The 17730-nt window shown below is 30.3% G+C and overlaps 5 protein-coding genes and 1 long non-coding RNA gene across 8 annotated transcripts in view; 4 read left to right on the top strand and 2 right to left on the bottom strand.

Annotated features, from left to right (window-relative positions):
- The window catches only part of LOC100119129 (egl nine homolog 1), a 10626-nt gene extending 10204 nt beyond the window's left edge, over positions 1-422 (top strand). For all 3 annotated transcript variants that reach the window (XR_004227565.2, XM_031929690.1, XM_032599754.1), the window contains one exon: positions 1-422. This exon is cut by the window's left edge and continues 377 nt beyond it. The gene's annotated coding sequence lies outside the window, so the exon portion shown is untranslated.
- LOC100119162 (DNA polymerase epsilon subunit 2) overlaps positions 1-2711 on the bottom strand; it is a 2831-nt gene extending 120 nt beyond the window's left edge. Inside the window, exons 1-4 of the mRNA XM_008207228.4 lie at positions 2495-2711; positions 1866-2412; positions 1031-1744; positions 1-960 (exon numbers count right to left, since the gene is read on the bottom strand). The exon at positions 1-960 is cut by the window's left edge and continues 120 nt beyond it. Of these exons, the coding sequence (XP_008205450.1) occupies positions 691-960; positions 1031-1744; positions 1866-2412; positions 2495-2559 (1596 nt within the window). The 5' untranslated portion in view covers positions 2560-2711 and the 3' untranslated portion in view covers positions 1-690. The remainder of the gene's footprint in view (positions 961-1030; positions 1745-1865; positions 2413-2494) is intronic.
- A 125-nt stretch (positions 2712-2836) lies between these two features.
- On the top strand, positions 2837-7117 carry LOC103315962 (titin homolog). The gene is made up of 6 exons (XM_008207227.3): positions 2837-3307; positions 3456-3553; positions 3640-4275; positions 5271-6239; positions 6310-6601; positions 6677-7117. Exons 1-6 carry the CDS (start codon positions 3226-3228, stop codon positions 6697-6699), a joined length of 2100 nt encoding a protein of 699 aa, XP_008205449.1. The 5' UTR covers positions 2837-3225; the 3' UTR covers positions 6700-7117.
- Positions 7118-7483: 366 nt separating this feature from the next.
- On the top strand, positions 7484-11391 carry LOC100119202 (beta-mannosidase). Its single transcript, XM_031929681.2, has 10 exons — positions 7484-7831; positions 7928-8074; positions 8148-8296; positions 8378-8583; positions 8697-8952; positions 9031-9757; positions 9883-10311; positions 10402-10616; positions 10699-10902; positions 10987-11391. Exons 1-10 carry the CDS (start codon positions 7729-7731, stop codon positions 11296-11298), a joined length of 2748 nt encoding a protein of 915 aa, XP_031785541.1. The 5' UTR covers positions 7484-7728; the 3' UTR covers positions 11299-11391.
- On the bottom strand, positions 9846-11775 carry LOC107981029. The gene is made up of 3 exons (XR_001729106.3): positions 11518-11775; positions 10206-10322; positions 9846-10110 (listed from the first exon to the last, which is right to left on the bottom strand). It is a non-coding gene; the product is annotated as an uncharacterized LOC107981029 (long non-coding RNA).
- Positions 11666-17662, top strand: Smc3 (structural maintenance of chromosomes 3). The gene is made up of 19 exons (NM_001161472.1): positions 11666-11827; positions 12323-12398; positions 12476-12654; positions 12727-12885; positions 12963-13122; positions 13205-13490; positions 13558-13732; positions 13810-13923; positions 14012-14262; positions 14336-14479; positions 14560-14871; positions 14960-15271; positions 15341-15542; positions 15616-15906; positions 15984-16246; positions 16323-16488; positions 16568-16709; positions 16868-17105; positions 17187-17662. The coding sequence occupies exons 1-19, from the start codon at positions 11813-11815 to the stop codon at positions 17311-17313; spliced, it is 3612 nt and encodes a 1203-aa protein (NP_001154944.1). The 5' UTR covers positions 11666-11812; the 3' UTR covers positions 17314-17662.
- The last annotated feature ends 68 nt before the right edge of the window (positions 17663-17730 follow it).

The following is a 17730-nucleotide window of genomic DNA, read 5'->3' as shown; positions in this document are numbered from 1 at the left end:
AACGGTTAAGAAAGAAAAACTCTTCAATTTTCTTAACGTACATATAAATTATAACATAGAGTTAATGTTGCAGAGTTGTGTAATCAAAATTGAACATAATACCGCATGGTTTACAAGTGCCTCGGTATGCATAAATTGTGATACGTAACTCAGTAATTACTCAGGAAAGTCGGTTCTATCTTTCGATATATTTTTATCAAATGAAATTAAATAATTTTCAAAATTATTGCAAGTAGTAAAAATTATTATAATTATAAAGTTGGGTCTGATTGTATCTTAGCCATTATATCTGAATCGACTTTGTGCTTGTTATGTTAAAAGTCAAATAATATTGTTGTACATATAGTATTTAAAAGTAATAATTGTTTTGTCACATATACTCTATTAATTTGAATTCTGATAAAATTATTTTTAAAAATCAAGTACACTGATTGATTTTAAACAAACCTTTTTCCTCTTAAAATTCCTCACTGTGCAAGTTATTAAATTTTTTGTTAATTGCTTACACCAATTTTGAATAATCAAATCAAACTGCAATCAACAAGTGAAATTATATACATATATATTTTTTTAATAAATACACTGTACACGTTATTTGAACGATTTAAAATTTAAATCTTATAAATACTAATAATATAAAACTATTTACATTGCTTTATAATGATACATTTCAAGCATTTTTGCTTAAACTCAGTTTTCATCGTCAGGTATATCGCAATCTTCTACTACGTTTTCGTATGGAACATACACTTTAAAAGAAAAATTGCTTTTTATAAATGGTCCAGGATTAATCACTTGACAATTGTAATAAGTAGTTTTGTATGGTTGAAAATCGTCGGCGGCAACAATAACGTCTGGAGTTGGATAAAGCTGTAACGCTTGGTCATATTGCCAATATACAGGAATAACTGAAAACAGCAGTGGAGCTAAATGCGATTGACGAATTATTGACCGAGCGAACTGAAATAATAAAAAAATTAGTGTTTTTGTATATTTCATAAATAAGAATTTTAACTACTCGAATTCTTACCGATTCATAAACCTTTTGTCCTCTATCTTCACCATTTTCATCTATTTCTGTTTTTGGATAGTACAATGTATTCCTGGATAACTTGGACAGCATGTTTTCTCTGAAAACAACGATTTCTTTTGTGCAATATTGTATTCTGCACGGATTTGTAGCTAAACGCGTTTTTGGAACAACTTTCATAAAATCTTCCATTATATACTTTGGCAAAGGAGGCCTAGGTAAAATTTTTGGAGCACTAAGATCAAAAGGACCAGGTACAAATATAAATTCTGTGTGTTGATGTATTAAAGGGAATTCTGTAATCATGCCAGCTAGTTTTTTAAAGCCTTCTTTTAATTTTTTAACACTGTCCATACTTGCTGGAGAACTTAAGAAATGCCCACAAATCACAAATGCAACTGGAGGTGTATCAGAATAGCCAGACATGCAAACTTTAAATTTGTTCAGTATAGCTTCATTGTCTACCCAAAATTCTGAAACAAAGATAAGGAAATTTGCTTTATTTGCATCTTCATATGCCTTTAATTTTTCTGATAACTTGAGTAATATAGGGTGTGATCCGCCAAAAGTGTTAGCATCTCCAAAGTTGGCACGGCTACTTTCTGAAACTTCTGGTGGGGGAAAGTCAATATTTTCAACTCGTAAAACCCCATCAATATATCTTCCTTTTGCCACAACAATGGAACCTTCCATAATCAAACTAGAACTGTAGAAGTGTTTTTAAATTAAGGAAATATACATTTTTATTTACATTAAATTAAGTTGTAATAGCTCTGAAAATACTTTATGAATTATTATAATAAATAGATTTAAAAAATATAGCATTAAAGGATATGGCATCTTTAAGATTTATCTTGACTGATCCACCATAATCTTCTAGATAGTATTGTCCCTCTTTGAGCTGAGCCAACAGACCCATGACGCAAACATCTTTTGTTTTGGACTCGCTAAGTAGGTATTCTATTGGAACTAACTGTAATTTGTTTTCTTCAGTTTTTCCAAATTTAGATGGAGCAAATGTAGCATGTTTCAATGTTCTGTACCACAGCAAATCTAAACGTTCTTTAAATACTAACGATTTGTACTTGGCATCAGGAAACAACTCTTCGTTAATCTTTTGTAAGACATACTTCTTTTTATTCAGATCATATACAACTTTTGGTACTGTGAAAACGTCTATAACATTAAGAACAGACTCTGATTCTTTCAATGTGCTCTCTGGTTTAACACATTCCTTCAGGGCCTGTTTTATATTTTCCAGTTCAACCTGAGCTGTTGGTAAATTTTGAGTCAGTATCTGTTCCACAACTTTAGTTAGCCAACTCTTTGGATCCAAATCTGGATTATTTTGTAAATGCTTTGCTATCGTAGCACACAGTTTCCTTAAAACCAATTATTATATCAATACATTAGCAAATTCTACAAATTTAGAACAATAATAAAAAATTTAAATGTATTTATTACTTTGTTATTGATAGCCCGTACAAGTCGAACGCTGCATGAACTTTTTTAACTAGATTATCACTCATTATTAGAAATCAACAATAATACAACCTGAATAATTGGAAAATAATCGCACTCCTTTTTCTTCCTTTTTGGGTTATTGACTCCAAGTAGTAAAAACAGTAGCACTTGCGAGCCCTTATATGCACGAATAAGTTCGTACGTAATTCCACGCCGCAACACCAACTACACGTTTTGGCGCCAAATCCCTCAAAGTCGATCTTCAAAACTTCTTCAGCTCGGGCCAATCATCGACAACGACAAGTGGACAAATCTATAAATGCAAATATAGCTCGTCGCGAAAGTGAGAACTCGCCCCGCCACGCGCAGAGGCACAACCTACAAGTCTCCATTTCATTTTTGTTTTGTTGCTCGTGTGAAAAAAATAAAAGCGAAAGAAGGCTTTCTTCATTTTCCTCTCATGGTCGTGTCTGTTCAGTGGAATACACACATTCGCGTTAACGGTTATAGATACGCGTAAGTTGCTTACGAGATTAGAGTTATGCAGCTCAAAACGTCGCAAATATTGGTGCATCAAGTCAAGAGATACATTGTTTACGACGGTATAGTTTAGTTTACACATATACCGGCCGCACGTTTCGCGTGTTGGCTGTTCTATTTTTTCCTTTCGAGCTTGTAAAGGATAACGAAATAATAATTCGACGACGGCGAGCAATCGGTCACCAGGAGAAATGGCTTCCGGAAGCAAGAAGTCGAACGTGCCCCTCACAAAGGAAGAGCAGGAAGAGGAGGAGCTGAGGAATGAACTCATAAGTATGAAGTTTGACTATTTGTTTATGTAATTAGTATTGTAGTTAATACATGAGCATTAAATATTGTTTGCTATATTTTTTATCAAGGCAAGAATTGAGTTTTTTGTTAAAGTTTTGTTGAAGTTACAAAAATTACTGTTTTTTTACAGGTAGTAAATGTGAATTTTTTTATGATGGGATCAGTGTCGATGAAATGAAAATGATTATGAACGAGCTAAAAAAAACCAAAGAAAACAATTCACAAAATGTAAGTATTACAAAATTAAGTTAAATATTAGTTTTACTAAAATTTATTATCTTGTTTATTAATCTAATTTTTACACTTTATTGTAGACAGAAACTGTATCACCTTCACCATCTTTAAGTGAATCCAAATCGTCACAAAACAGCTCGCAGACATCAGATATAAATAGGCCTCCACCAAGTTTTTCATACAGACAAGCTGTAACTAATAGTAATTTACCTACAGCATCTACTTCTAATGAAGATTTCAATAGCAGAGAACAAAGTCCAGATCCAACCTCAAATAAAACTTATGGGAAAAATTTAAACAATGAAAATGACAGTCATGATGAATCCATTTTCGAAAATAATTCCAATATCAGTAATGATGATTATCCACAACTAGGAAGTAAATCTAATTTAAAAAGTAACCCCTATGACAATACTTCAACAACAAGAGTACTTCGCCCGCGAGAAGCAAAGAAACCAAATCCTGCAGCAATAAGAAAATTAAACTTGGAAAGATGGAGATTAGATCCCTTGCAATTTTTAGAAGATGATGAGGTTCCTTTAAAAGTATCAGAACGTGTGCGCAACCATGAAGAAGAATACTTACCTTACAGTAATGAAACACTGGATGATGAGACATTTGATGCTTTGTGTCAACAGATGAGTGAAAAATTAGACAGTCTCCATGAACAAATGATTGCTACAGATAGCCAAACTATATGGGGGTCACCCATTAAGGTGGGTACCTCCAAGCAAGTACCTCCTTATAGATAAATTTGATGGAAAGTGAACCATCAATATAAAAAAAACTAACTGTTTCGTTATACTTCATAAAGATAAAAAACATTCTCAAAGACATTCAGAAATTTAAATTTTGAACAAAAACATAGTTTTAATATATTAATAATCTGCATTCAGATTTGTGTGCAATAATATTTTTTTTTATAAACCTTTTAAAACTATTATTTTATACTACTGTTGAATTATTATATAAAAAGTTTACAACATCTATTCTATTAATTATTATATCTATTTTATTTGAATGTTAAAAAAATGAAAATTAGTATGACGAATTTCTGAATGTATGAATTGATATTTTTCTTTTGAATAATAATATGTACATTTTTTTATTTCGTTGTGATTAAATTCAAATTTATTGCATAATAGTAAATTTTAAATAATGCATTTCAACTCAAAAGACTGATATTTCTAAGAGACAAAAAATTCATGAAATTATCTTTCAAATTTCAAATATATTGCTTTACTAAATATGCATTTGAACGTTGTTTTTTTGTTTTTATTTTTTTCTAATAACATATATATGAAACTGTATATAAAATTGAAGAATCTATATTTATATGCAATAACCTAAGCTAGTATTGATTTATTCACTCTATTGGTTATGTTTATACATATGTTGACAAAGAAGATTTTGTAATATAACTGTTGAAAATGTATTTTTTTTTAAGCACATGATTTATTAAAAGCAAGGTTTGCTATTTTTTTCTAAAATTACTTGACAAGATATTGCATTGAAATTCCAATACTTTACCATGTGCATTTTGTAATTTGTATATAACAATCTTGAAATTATTTATGATTAATGTTTTCATGAGAATCATATGATGATTGTAAATACATAAGTAAAGTTAATAAATTGAAGTTATTAGAAAATCAACTTACTGTGTGCTTTCTTCACTATATCTAATTTTCTTATTTCGGCATTTCTCTAGGTTTCTGGAAAGCGGAGTAGTCCAGCTGATAAAAATTCATTTGTGGAAAAGACACCATCTTCCAGCAGCCATATCTCAGATGTGTCAGTTAGGGACACCGTGGAACGCAGTTCTAAACGTAAGGCCTTAAACAATATTGCTGCTACTACAGAAAATCATAGTAATGATGAAAGTAGCAGTGAGGAATTTGTCAAAACAAATACAAAAAAAAGAAAATGTCAACAGGAAAAAAAGGCAGAGGAGGTGCCAAAAAAAGTTCGAGAAAGTCAAGAAAATAAAAATAACAATCCAGTTGAAATGATTGAAGTTAATCAAATTGACGATTTCTCAGATTCACTTTTTGATAATTCAGATTTACAAAGGTTACAAAGGATTAAGAGAACAAAAATTTCTAGTAATCCAGATCCTGTTGAAAATGAAGCAGTCTATCCAAGACGCATTACTCCTCCAAACCCAACAAAAAAAAGTTGTAAAGGCCCAAGATATAGGAAAAAAAATTCCACACAATCACAAAGTACTTCTAAGAATAACTCTGATGCTCTAGATGATAACGAAATCAGTAATTTACTAAATAATGAGCCTGATGAGATGAATGATAGTGATTGCATAGAGATTACAGATGAAATAAAACCATTTCCAAATGCTAAAGGAATGCAAAAAAAATTAAATATAGCGCAATCACATTTAGAGAATAAAAAGATTGCAACTGAACAAAAAATCAAAGCAGAAGAAGAAGCACGAAAACGAAAAGAAATCGATGAAAGATTAAAAAAGGATGAACTTATTTCCAAACGATTTCAAGAACAAGAGGATGAAAGAAGTCGTCATTTGGAAAAAGAAAGGAAGAGAAAGGAACAAGAATTACTTTATCACAATATTTTGCAGGGTTCACAAAAACGGGTAACAAGGTCAAATTTTAGCATCAACATACCACGAAACTATGAGGAAATGGACGAGGAACAATTATTAGTAAGTGAAGAGATGTCATCAATTGAACAACTTTTAGTTTACTAACATTCACGTTTTTATTTTAATTTAGGCCGATGATGATGATGACATAACATTAACTCACAGTAACATCGTTACAAAAAACTGTCCTATCTGTCAAAAACCTTTTCCAGATGACCAGATTATGAGTCATGCTTCAGAATGTAACTTGTTTCCTGGAGAATCTAATGACATATATAGTTTCCAGCCTTCAACAAGTTATTCTAGACAAGATAATAGTTATGAATGTACGATTTGTAATAATTACACCACGCTTGATGGAAAAAGATATGAAGAGCATGTGACAAAATGTAGGGAGAAAGCAGAAGATCAAAGAGTTAATGGTAATTAATAATTCATTAGGTCGTATAGTATAATTTCTAAACATAAGCAAAAAATAAATACTTTCACTTTTTTAGGTATCTATCATTTAATAACATGAGGAATATCACCAAAACACGAACGTAACAAACATTTTATCATATCTAATAAAAGTGTGTCAACACTCTTCTTTTAAGCATGGCATAATAGAATTATCGATTGAGATTTATTATTGAAATGTAAATTAATGTAAACTTTGATTAAGTCTTGCAGTAAAATATATTCGAATGATACTATATTTTTTATATAGTATACATTTAAATAGCCTTAATTATAACTGCTAATATTTATTGCTATTTAAAAAAATTTGATGCCTAAAGATAATTTGTACTTATTAAAATTTCTTTTCCTTAGTACATATCACAGCTATGTTAAAAAAAGTTTTTAAGCGAATTTTTCTGTTTTCTCTGCAATACTTATGCTGAAGTTGAACTTATTAAGGTTGTACAGTGTACATAAAAAACTGACCTAGAAAATAAGTAAAAAGTTTTGTGATTCTAGAATATAATGTTTAAAACATTGTTCTAACTGCTGTCAAAGATATAAAGCTAATTCCTATTTGGCTATTTCAGCCAAAATCACAATGTTGTTTAAACAAGTTATATATTTTATTATTTAATCATAAGAAAAGGGAATTGTTAGATTTAAGATAACAAATTTTGTACTCTTAAAATATGTTTTGCAAATATAATTAATTATTAAAACATGTGTTTTATTTTTATCAACTTTTTAAAAATTATCTTGTTGCTTATAAAACAATCCATATTTCTTTTATCAATAAAATCAAGATTTATTTTATCGAAATAAAGTCATTATGTATCTTATCAAGTGCTGTGTTTCATGTAAACAACCTACTTATTTAGCTATAGTGTAGTATAGAGACAAGCATTATTACAATCAAATTTTTAGTAGCCAGACTGCTTTTGTTGAGGAAGTTAATTCTGTTTTTATTATTCAATATGTTATTGCAACCAATTTTGAAGATAAAAATAGTTTGTTAACTTATTTTTATTGATTAAGAAAAAAAGCTTTATACTAAATATTAATAAGGTTATTATAACGAAACAGAAAAACAATTTAGAGAACAAAAATGTACTGCATTAATGTTTTAACAATTTACTTTTTGATGTGCATTCACCATGCAATATCAATTTCTTTAAATGGGAAATGGAAGGGCTATGTTGTATCAACAGGTAAAAATATACTTTATACAGCATACTTATGCAAAGTAAATGCTGGTGTATCTATTTTAAATATAATAATATTTTTGTGTCATACTTCTTCTATAGATATAAAATTCTCAGCTGAAATACCAGGTGGTATTTATAGTGATTTAGAAAGAGCTGAATTGATTGAAAAAAATTTAATAGGTTTTAATGATGTAAATAATAGATGGATAGCTAATAAATCCATTGCTTATACAAAAAGCATTGAAGGTAATTTTTTTTCAAATTATCCAATGTTTATATTGCTACTGTTTATTATATATAGTTTAATTTTTTGTTTCAGTGAATAATACATTTTTTGAAGCACCTTATGTAGTTCTTATTTTATATGGATTAGATACGTTTGCTACAGTTTATATTAATAATGAAGAAGTTGGAAAAACATCAAATATGTTTCTAAAATACAATTTTGATATTAAGCAAAAATTAAAGGTATATTATAATATTATCATTATTACATGTCATATTATCTTTTGATAATTCATTATATATTCACATTTTAATTTTTAACAGTTGGGTAACAACGAATTGAAAATAGTTTTTGAATCATCAGTCAAAGTTGCAGAAAATCTATATGACATTCAAAGTTTGGAATATGTTGTCCCACCTAAGTGTGTTCCAAAGGAATATAATGGAGAATGTCACGTAAACCACATACGAAAAATGCAAGCTAGTTACGGATGGGATTGGGGTCCAGCTTTTCCATCTATGGGTATCTGGTATTATAACAAACTGCAATTGAATAATACTTTAAATATATATGACTTAATAGTCATATTAATTATTTATGACTGCTCAAAAGTAATTATTAAAATACATGATTTCTATATAGGAAGGAAGTAGAACTGCAACCTGTGCAGAATGCATTGGTATCTGAAGTTACGACTGATGTGCATAAAAAAAGTAACTTGTGGCAAATTGTTATTACAGTATTTTTTGAAACTTTTGGCAAAAAAAATACAGTTATCGATAAACCCACTCATATAATTTGCAAATTTGAAGAACTTTTTTTGAATGATAGTTTATTTACAAATCTAAAAGTTAGAAATAATCTCGCTAAAGCAACTGTGATATTAGATATACCTGATGTAAATATATTGCAAATAATTCATCATGCAAGTATAACATTGTAGAATATACAAATTTATATTAAAATTTGATTCTAGGACAAAGTTCAAAGGTGGTGGCCTAATGGATATGGCGAACAAAAATTATACTTACTTGATGTTAAAATAATAATTGATACTGATGTAACAGAGAGAAAAATCAAAGTTGGATTTAGAACAGTTGAGCTAGTACAGGATCGACTGGAAAAAGGAATGAGTTTTTATTTTAAAATCAATAATATACCTATTTTTGCAAAAGGAAGTAATTGGATTCCTTCAAGTGTATTTCCTGAAAACTTATCAAGAAAAGAGACTCTGCAATATTTACTGAAATCTTCTAAAGACACGCACATGAATATGTTGAGGGTTTGGGGTGGTGGTGTTTATGAATCAGATCTTTTTTACAGTTTAGCTGATGAGTATGGAATCATGATTTGGCAAGATTTTATGTTTGCTTGTAATATGTACCCAACTACTAAAAAATTTCTTGACAATGTTAAAGAGGAAGTTAGACAAAATATGAGACGATTAAAACATCACCCAAGTATAGTTTTATGGGCTGGAAATAACGAGAATGAAGCTGCTCTTTATGGGAATTGGTATGGTACTGGAAGTGCACAAATTTATAAAGATGACTATGTAAAACTTTATGTCGATACAATTAAAAATGAAGCCACAATCATTGATCTTACAAATCCGTTTGTGGTATCCAGTCCAAGTAATGGATTATATAGTGAAGAAAAAAATTATACAGGATCAAATCCTTATTCCAATATTTATGGAGATGGTATTGTCACTTTGATTATTAAAAAAAAAAGTAGTATTGAAATGTCTTCAATTGTTAAGACCTTTCTAAATTATTAAAAAAGCAAACATTTATCTTTGATACATATTTTTTTTAATTTATTTTAGTTCATTACTACAACTACTTGAGGGACAGTTGGGATATCAATCAATATCCAGTGACAAGATTTGCATCTGAATATGGATTTCAAGCATTACCTTCAATTTACACTATAATGCAAGCTACTAAAAATATCAGTGATTTGCAATTGGACAGTTCTTTTATGAAGCATCGCCAACACTTGCCTCAAGGGTATAATTTCATGAAACTCTTGATTTCTAAAAACTTGGAAATACCTAAAAGTAATAACACAATAAGAGAATTAATGGATTATATATATCTGAGTCAAGTGACTCAAGCAGTTTCAATGAGAATACAAACAGAATCATACCGTCAAATGAAAAGCTTATTTAACGAAGTTGGCGAAGGTATGACAATGGGTGCACTATATTGGCAATTGAATGATGTTTGGCAAGCCCCATCTTGGTCTTCAATTGGTAATTTTCAACTATTATGATTAATTATGTTTTAATTTGCTATATAAGTATTTTAATTTATGTATGTATGTTACTTTATTCAATTCACAGATTTTAGTGGTCGATGGAAGATGTTACATTACTATGTAAAAGACTTTTTCTCTCCAATTATTATAACATCACGATTAACTAAAGCTAATGAACTTTTGTTATATGTTGTATCAGATGTATTAAAAACTTTAGAAAATTTAACTATAGAAATAATTGTTTATGAGTGGAAAAGTGCAAAATCAATTCACACTACTGAGCTAACTAATATCACAGTAGTAAGTAAAAAATGTAACTAATACAAAAACTATTTTTAATTATTTTGCGAGAAATTTTGTTCATTGATTTTTAAAATTGCAGAAACCTAATGAATCACGACTCATAAGGCAGTACTGGCTAGACGTTTTTTTGGAAAGAGCTGGATGTGGATCTTTAGCAACAGCCAAAGAAAACTGCATGCTTGAATTAATTCTGAAAGATGCTAAAAGCAACAAAATAGCTCCATCAAATTATGTATATCCATATCCATTGAAAAAGGTTGCTTTACCGGATGGTTCTATTAAGGTATGTTGAACAAACTTTAAATCATTTATAATAAGCTTTTTTGCATAAGAATACAAGTAATTAAATTATTTTCAATTTTTTCAGATCAAAGTTAAACCAGAAGCCGTTCCAAGTCGATTACAAAACCAAACTGATTTTCAAATAGAAGTAACTGCCGAAAAATTAGCATTATTTGTTTGGTTAGAAGTAGGAAATATAAATGGACGATTTTCTGAAAATGGATTTCATTTGTTGCAAGGGAAGAAAAACATTACGTTTCATACCTCTCAACCAATAGCAGTAAAAGATATTACGAATAATCTTATAGTCACATCTCTTTCTCGAATTTACGATAATAATCTTCGAATATCAGATGTGCAAATCGTTATTAAAGAACTTAATAATAATGGAGCTTAAGAATATTTATCAAATATTATTCAAAATTAGTATAATGAATTTCTGAATGTATAAATAAATATTTTTCTTTTAAATAATAATACGTACATTTTATCATTTGGTTTTGATAAAATTCAAATTCATTTCAGATTTTAGATAGTAAAAAAATGTTTTAAATCCGATATTATTCATTCTAATTCGCTTATGATCTATTCACGCTTAAAAATAAGTATAGCTTACATTCTCGTTGTTGGGCCTGAAAAAGGCCTACTGCAGCTTTCAAACTCATTTCGCGTCCGGACAAGATTTTTTGGGTACACTGACGAGTCACTACTAAGTATATAACGGACACAAAGCGACGAAGCGAATAACCGCGAAAGTCCGCGACGCCAGCGTCATAATTTTTCTGATGGCGGTCTCGTTATAGTCGGTAGTAATAAATAGTAAATAAACGGCGATTGTCAATTAACTGGCTCGTGTTCAATACAATAATTTAATAGTTAACGATGCTCATTTAATTTATTGAACGCAAAACATGTATATCAAACAGGTACGTTGGAAATTTCATTGTATCTTTGACAGATCTTTCCTTAGTTTATAAAGAAGTCTCTAAACATTTATGTATATTTTGCCTCCTTACCTTTTCCATAAACAGTTAATTCTTATACTACTGTTTTAGTTGAAATAAACTATATTTTAAGCAAGTTGCTTAACTGCCGCGTCTTAATTATTGTACAGGCTTTTATTGCGTTTTCTATTGATTGTATACAATATGAATATGGTTATAAAAATAAAGTAATGTTTGCCATTATTATCTGCACTTTTTATTCGCGAACAAATACATTACATAGTTTAAATTATTTATATCTATACAATTCTTCATTTATCACTTCAATATTTCGTTCATTGTGTAGAATTAGAGTAACCTAACCTCTAAATAACAACTTGATGTTTAATGAAAATAAATCTAAGAATCATATTTATTGTGGTTAAACGTGTAGGTACGAGGTGTCAATATTATTAAAAACGTTCAAAATTTTCGTAGGTTATTATTCAAGGCTTCAAATCGTACAGAGAACAGACTGTTGTAGAGCCTTTCGATCCTAGGCACAATGTAGTCGGTACGTTAACTATCTATAAGTAGTTGTTTATTATTTGCAGGTTTACATGCAAATAACAAAATTAATGTTTTTTTCAGTTGGAAGAAATGGTTCAGGAAAGAGTAATTTCTTCTATGCCATCCAATTTGTACTGAGCGATGAGTTTTCTCATCTACGACCTGAACAGAGACAGGGATTACTTCATGAAGGAACTGGACCCCGGGTGATTTCTGCTCATGTAGAAATCATTTTTGATAATTCAGATGGAAGATTGCCCGTTAGTATACAAATATTATTCCTAGTTCATGTGCTACAAAATACCGTTTACTCATACATTACATTGTTATAGATTGACAAGGATGAAGTTTATTTGAGAAGAGTAATTGGTTCCAAAAAGGACCAATATTTTCTTAATAAAAAAATTGTAACAAGAAGTGATGTGATGAACCTTTTGGAATCAGCTGGTTTTTCTAGATCCAATCCGTACTACATTGTTAAGCAGGGAAAGGTATTTTTAAATTTAATGAGTACTACTGTTATGTTTTTTGTAATTAACTTAAATATTAATGATTTATTATTTGTTAGATCAATCAAATGGCAACAGCACCTGATTCTATGCGATTAAAGTTGTTGCGAGAAGTGGCAGGAACAAGAGTCTATGATGATAGAAGAGAGGAATCAAAAGCTATTCTTAAAGAAACTGAAGGAAAACTTGAAAAAATTCAGGAATTTCTACGTACTATAGGTATTTGTTGAATATTCTTTGCCCAGTATAATTTTAAAATCTACCATTATAAGATGTTTATATGTATACTTTTACCCTTTAGAGGAAAGGTTGCAGACTTTAGAAGAAGAAAAAGAAGAATTGAAGGAGTATCAAAAGTGGGACAAACAACGAAGGAGTCTTGAGTATATTATTCACGAACGTGAATTGAAAGAAAACAAACGTAAACTAGAAGAACTAGAAGATTCTCGAACAAGGAGTGGCGAAGAACAAGCTAAACTAACAGCAGAAGTTCAAAAAGCTCAAGAGAGCGTTAAACAAGCTACTAAAAAACATAAGGAAGCAAAAAAAGAAGCTCAAACTGCTAAGGAAGAACGGGATACACTTAGGTAAATTATTAAATACGTTTTAATTTTTACGTAAAAACGATGTGAAAATAATACACGCGTATTCTAGTGCTGAACAGCAACAACTATTAAAAGAGAAGACAAAGCTGACATTTACGAGAAATGATTTGATGGAGGAAGTTAGGGGAGACAATGACAGTCGTAAACGGGCTGAAGAAGAATTGGACAAATTAAAGTGTCAAATTGCTGCAAAGGAAGCTGAACTAGAAAATATCAAACCCTTGGTAAATATCTTAAAATGTATGCAATTATATCTTGCTCCTTAAATTACTTGTAAACTGAACATTTTTTAATTTTTTAGTATGAAGAAATGAAGCGTAAAGAAGAGGAGATAACAAGAGAGTTAGCATTAAAAGAACAAAAACGGAAAGAATTATATGCTAAGCAAGGAAGAGGAAGTCAATTTACCACTAAAGTAAAATTTACAAAATATTTTATTTATGTTTACTTTACTATGAATATTAAAAAAATATAATTATATCACATGATCATTACTACTATAGGCTGAAAGAGATAATTGGATTCAACAAGAATTAAAACAACTGAATAAGCAGATAAAAGACAAAGAAGAACATGAAAAGAAAATTACAGAAGATTTGAAACGAGATGAAGAAAAGCGAGCTAATCTCGAGAAAAAAATAGGGGATGATACGCGAGAAATGGAACGTCAGAAAACTTCAGTAGATGAACATAATAAGCAGTATTATGACCTTAATAAACTAAAGGACCAATGTCAAACCACACGCAAGGAACAGTAAGCATTTTTGATACTGGTATTACTATTTTGTTTGCATGAATTTTACAATCAAATTTTTTTTTACTTCTAGATACCGGCAAGAAAGTATTTTTCAACTTGAATTGTCGGGATTGAAAGAAGACTTGGCCAAAGCTGACCAAAGTCTGAGATCAATGGCTGGAAAACCTATTCTTAATGGTAGAGATAGTGTTCGCAGAGTTCTCGATACATTTAGGTAAGTTTATTTCGATATTATTATTTTCTATAATTTATTACAAAATAAAAGTTAATTCATTTTATTCAATGTTCTGACAGGCAACGACCTGATATGGCAAATGAAGTGAGTAGTTATTATGGTCCCGTGATAGAAAATTTTAACTGCGACAAAAGTGTATATATGGCTGTTGAGGTAACGGCTGGTAATCGTCTATTTCATCATATTGTTGCAACGGACAAATTCGGTACTAAAATTCTTAAAGAAATGAACAACCAAAAATTACCCGGTGAAGTAACATTTATGCCACTTAATCGTCTGCATGTAAGACCCATTGAATATCCAAAAACTGACGATGCTATTCCAATGATACAAAAACTAGAATACGATGAAAAATATGACAAGGCTTTAAGGTAAATTGAATCTTTATATGCATCAGGAGCTTTTTGTAAAATAGTATTATTTTCATTCATAACCAATTGCATATGTTTTGTAACTTAGGTACATTTTCGGAAAGACTCTTATTTGCCGTAATTTAGAAACGGCAACTACTCTAGCTCGTACTTCTGGCCTCGATTGTGTAACATTAGAAGGAGATCAAGTATCTTCAAAGGGTTCACTAACTGGAGGTTACTTCAATACTTTGAGATCGCGCTTAGAAATCCAGAAGAACAGGTCTGAATTGATGGCTAAAATCAATGATTTAGAGACGAAGTTAGCCACATTGAAAGAGGAAATTAGAAATGCTGATCGAAACATCAGTTCGTATGTAAGCGAGATGCAACGTACAGAAACAAAGAATAGTAAAGCAAGGTAGGCCATTTTTTTAACAGCTAAAAAGTTAAAAAATGTTGTCATTAACGAATAACTTTTTTAAAACAGAGACATATACGATAAGATGAAAGGTGAAATTCGTATAATGAAAGAAGAGCTTAGCGCGATCGAAAGGTACAAGGTACCAAAAGAAAAAAGTTTACAACAATGTAAATCAAGTTTAGAAGCTATGTATGCTACAAAGGAAGGTTTGGAAAGTGAACTTCATCAAGATTTGATGGAACAGTTGTCGGTTGCAGATCAACACCAAGTAAACAGTTTGCTTAAATATATTTCATTTAGTATGATTCAACAAATATTTTATTTGTTCATTTACTTTATAGGTCGATCAACTAAATGATTCTATAAGGCGTTTGACAAAAGAAAACAAGGAAGCTTTTGTTAAAAGAATGAAGCTCGAAGCTGAAAAAAATAAATTAGAAAATTTGTTAACAAACAATTTAGTTCGTAGGAAAGATGAATTAGTCCAAGCTTTGCAAGAGATCTCAGTAGAAGATCGGCAAAGAGCACTAGATAATGCAAATACTCAGTTAGGTGAAATTGAAAAACGATTATTAAAAAATCAAGCTGAATTCAAAGCCCAAAATGAAAAGGTTGCTGCCGCGGCCAAAAAGGTAAGTTCCTGAATTTCATGCACGTATTTTTTTCAACTGTAAATTCTATTATTTAAGACATTATGTCGTGTGTATAGCAAAAAGCAGAAGCTTTGGAAGTTGAAAAGTGGAGAGGAAAAGAAAAAGAGGCGCAAGAAAAAATGGAATCTGACGCTAAAGACTTTGAAAAGTTAGCAAGTAAAATGAACATGCTGCAACAAAACATAACGGACCTTACACAAAAAATTACTGAACTTGGTGCTCTGCCCAATAAAGAGTCATACACAAAGTTCAGTAATATGTCGACCAAACAACTGTTTAAAAAAATGGAAGAAGCAAATAGTCACTTGAAGAAATACAGGTAAAAGAAATGCTAAATTGACGTAATGATTTATTAGTTTAAGAATATTATTCTATTTTAAGCTTCATTATTTCAGCCACGTGAACAAAAAAGCTTTGGACCAATTTATGTCATTCAGTGAACAAAAGGTAAAACTTGTCAAGAGAAAAGAGGAACTGGATAGAGCTGATGAAAAAATTAAGGAACTTATGATGGTACTTGAGCAAAGAAAATGTGAAGCTATTCAATTTACTTTCAAACAAGTAATAAATCTCGCATATTTATAACATTTTTCTGTATCCACAAATAGATAGTTTTCTAATATTTATGATTTTTTTCCAGGTAAGCAAATACTTTTCTGAAGTTTTCAAAAAGCTTGTACCATCAGGACATGCACAATTAGTAATGAAAACTGCGGATGGCGAAGATGACGGTACTGAGACTATGACAGAAACTGCTGATTCAGATCGTTTTATAGGAGTTGGTACGTAGCCATTGAACAACGGTTCAACGCAGTATTATTACATATTCTAATCACACACACACACACATGCGCACACACACACACACACACACACACACACACACACACACACACATATATATATATATATATATATCAAAATTCAAATTACTTCGCAGGTATTCGAGTGTCATTTACGGGACACAAGGGCGAAATGAGAGAAATGAATCAGTTGTCGGGAGGCCAAAAGTCTCTCGTTGCATTAGCGAATATTTTTGCTATTCAAAAGTGCGATCCAGCACCATTTTATTTGTTTGACGAAATTGACCAGGCTCTCGACGCACAGCATAGAAAAGCAGTAGCCGATATGATCCACGAACTCAGTTCAGAAGCTCAATTCATTACAACTACTTTCAGGTTTGTTTAATTTATCGCCTAATTAATATTAAAATTTTGATGTGTACATAATAAATAACGTATTACTTTCGTTGTATACAGACCAGAATTGTTGCAACATGCAAACAAATTTTACGGAGTTAAGTTTAGAAATAAAGTTTCTCACGTTGAGTGCGTGACAAGAGAAGAGGCAGCTGACTTCGTAGAAGATGACCAAACTCATGCATAGACGGAGAGAATCTTTGATCTTCTTGTTTTACATCCAAGACAGAAATGTTTTAGTGCAAAAAGACTCAAATTGGTATTCGACCAAAAAAGAAGAAAGACGTCAAGGTTGTATGGATGATAGAATCAAAGAATATTTTATTATTAGTTTGATAGTATCATAAATGTTTTAAAACTAAATTATAAGATGGAAATTTATATAATTTTCTAAGAATGAATATTCGAAAAAGAAGATTAGATTCCGAAGATTTTCGAAAGATCTTTTCCGAATCTACGTATAATATAAATCCTGTGTAAAAAATTGTATGACATTGTTACTTTTAGAATAATTTTTTATAAAATTGATTAAAAAATAATTCAACAATAGTAGTTCAATATAAGAAATTTATATATTAAGAATATTTATAGATCATTTTGTTTT

This window comes from Nasonia vitripennis, chromosome 4 (genome assembly GCF_009193385.2).
Source record: "Nasonia vitripennis strain AsymCx chromosome 4, Nvit_psr_1.1, whole genome shotgun sequence".
Classification (NCBI taxonomy): Eukaryota; Metazoa; Arthropoda; class Insecta; order Hymenoptera; family Pteromalidae; genus Nasonia; species Nasonia vitripennis.
This window is presented reverse-complemented; position numbering and strand designations above follow the sequence as displayed.

What these genes read in the sequence shown, in the direction of transcription:
- LOC103315962 (XM_008207227.3), top strand. Translation starts at nt 3,226, where the DNA reads ATGGCTTCCGGAAGCAAGAAGTCGAACGTGCCCCTCACAAAGGAAGAG. An exon ending in GCTGAGGAATGAACTCATAA is followed by an intron (nt 3,308 to 3,455) that starts GTATGAAGTTTG and finishes GTTTTTTTACAG; the next exon opens with GTAGTAAATGTGAATTTTTT. An exon ending in AAGAAAACAATTCACAAAAT is followed by an intron (nt 3,554 to 3,639) that starts GTAAGTATTACA and finishes ACTTTATTGTAG; the next exon opens with ACAGAAACTGTATCACCTTC.
- LOC100119202 (XM_031929681.2), top strand. Translation starts at nt 7,729, where the DNA reads ATGTACTGCATTAATGTTTTAACAATTTACTTTTTGATGTGCATTCAC. An exon ending in TTATACAAAAAGCATTGAAG is followed by an intron (nt 8,075 to 8,147) that starts GTAATTTTTTTT and finishes TTTTTGTTTCAG; the next exon opens with TGAATAATACATTTTTTGAA. An exon ending in CCCATCTTGGTCTTCAATTG is followed by an intron (nt 10,312 to 10,401) that starts GTAATTTTCAAC and finishes TTCAATTCACAG; the next exon opens with ATTTTAGTGGTCGATGGAAG.
- Smc3 (NM_001161472.1), top strand. An exon ending in TAGAAAATATCAAACCCTTG is followed by an intron (nt 13,733 to 13,809) that starts GTAAATATCTTA and finishes TTAATTTTTTAG; the next exon opens with TATGAAGAAATGAAGCGTAA. An exon ending in AGTCACTTGAAGAAATACAG is followed by an intron (nt 16,247 to 16,322) that starts GTAAAAGAAATG and finishes TCATTATTTCAG; the next exon opens with CCACGTGAACAAAAAAGCTT.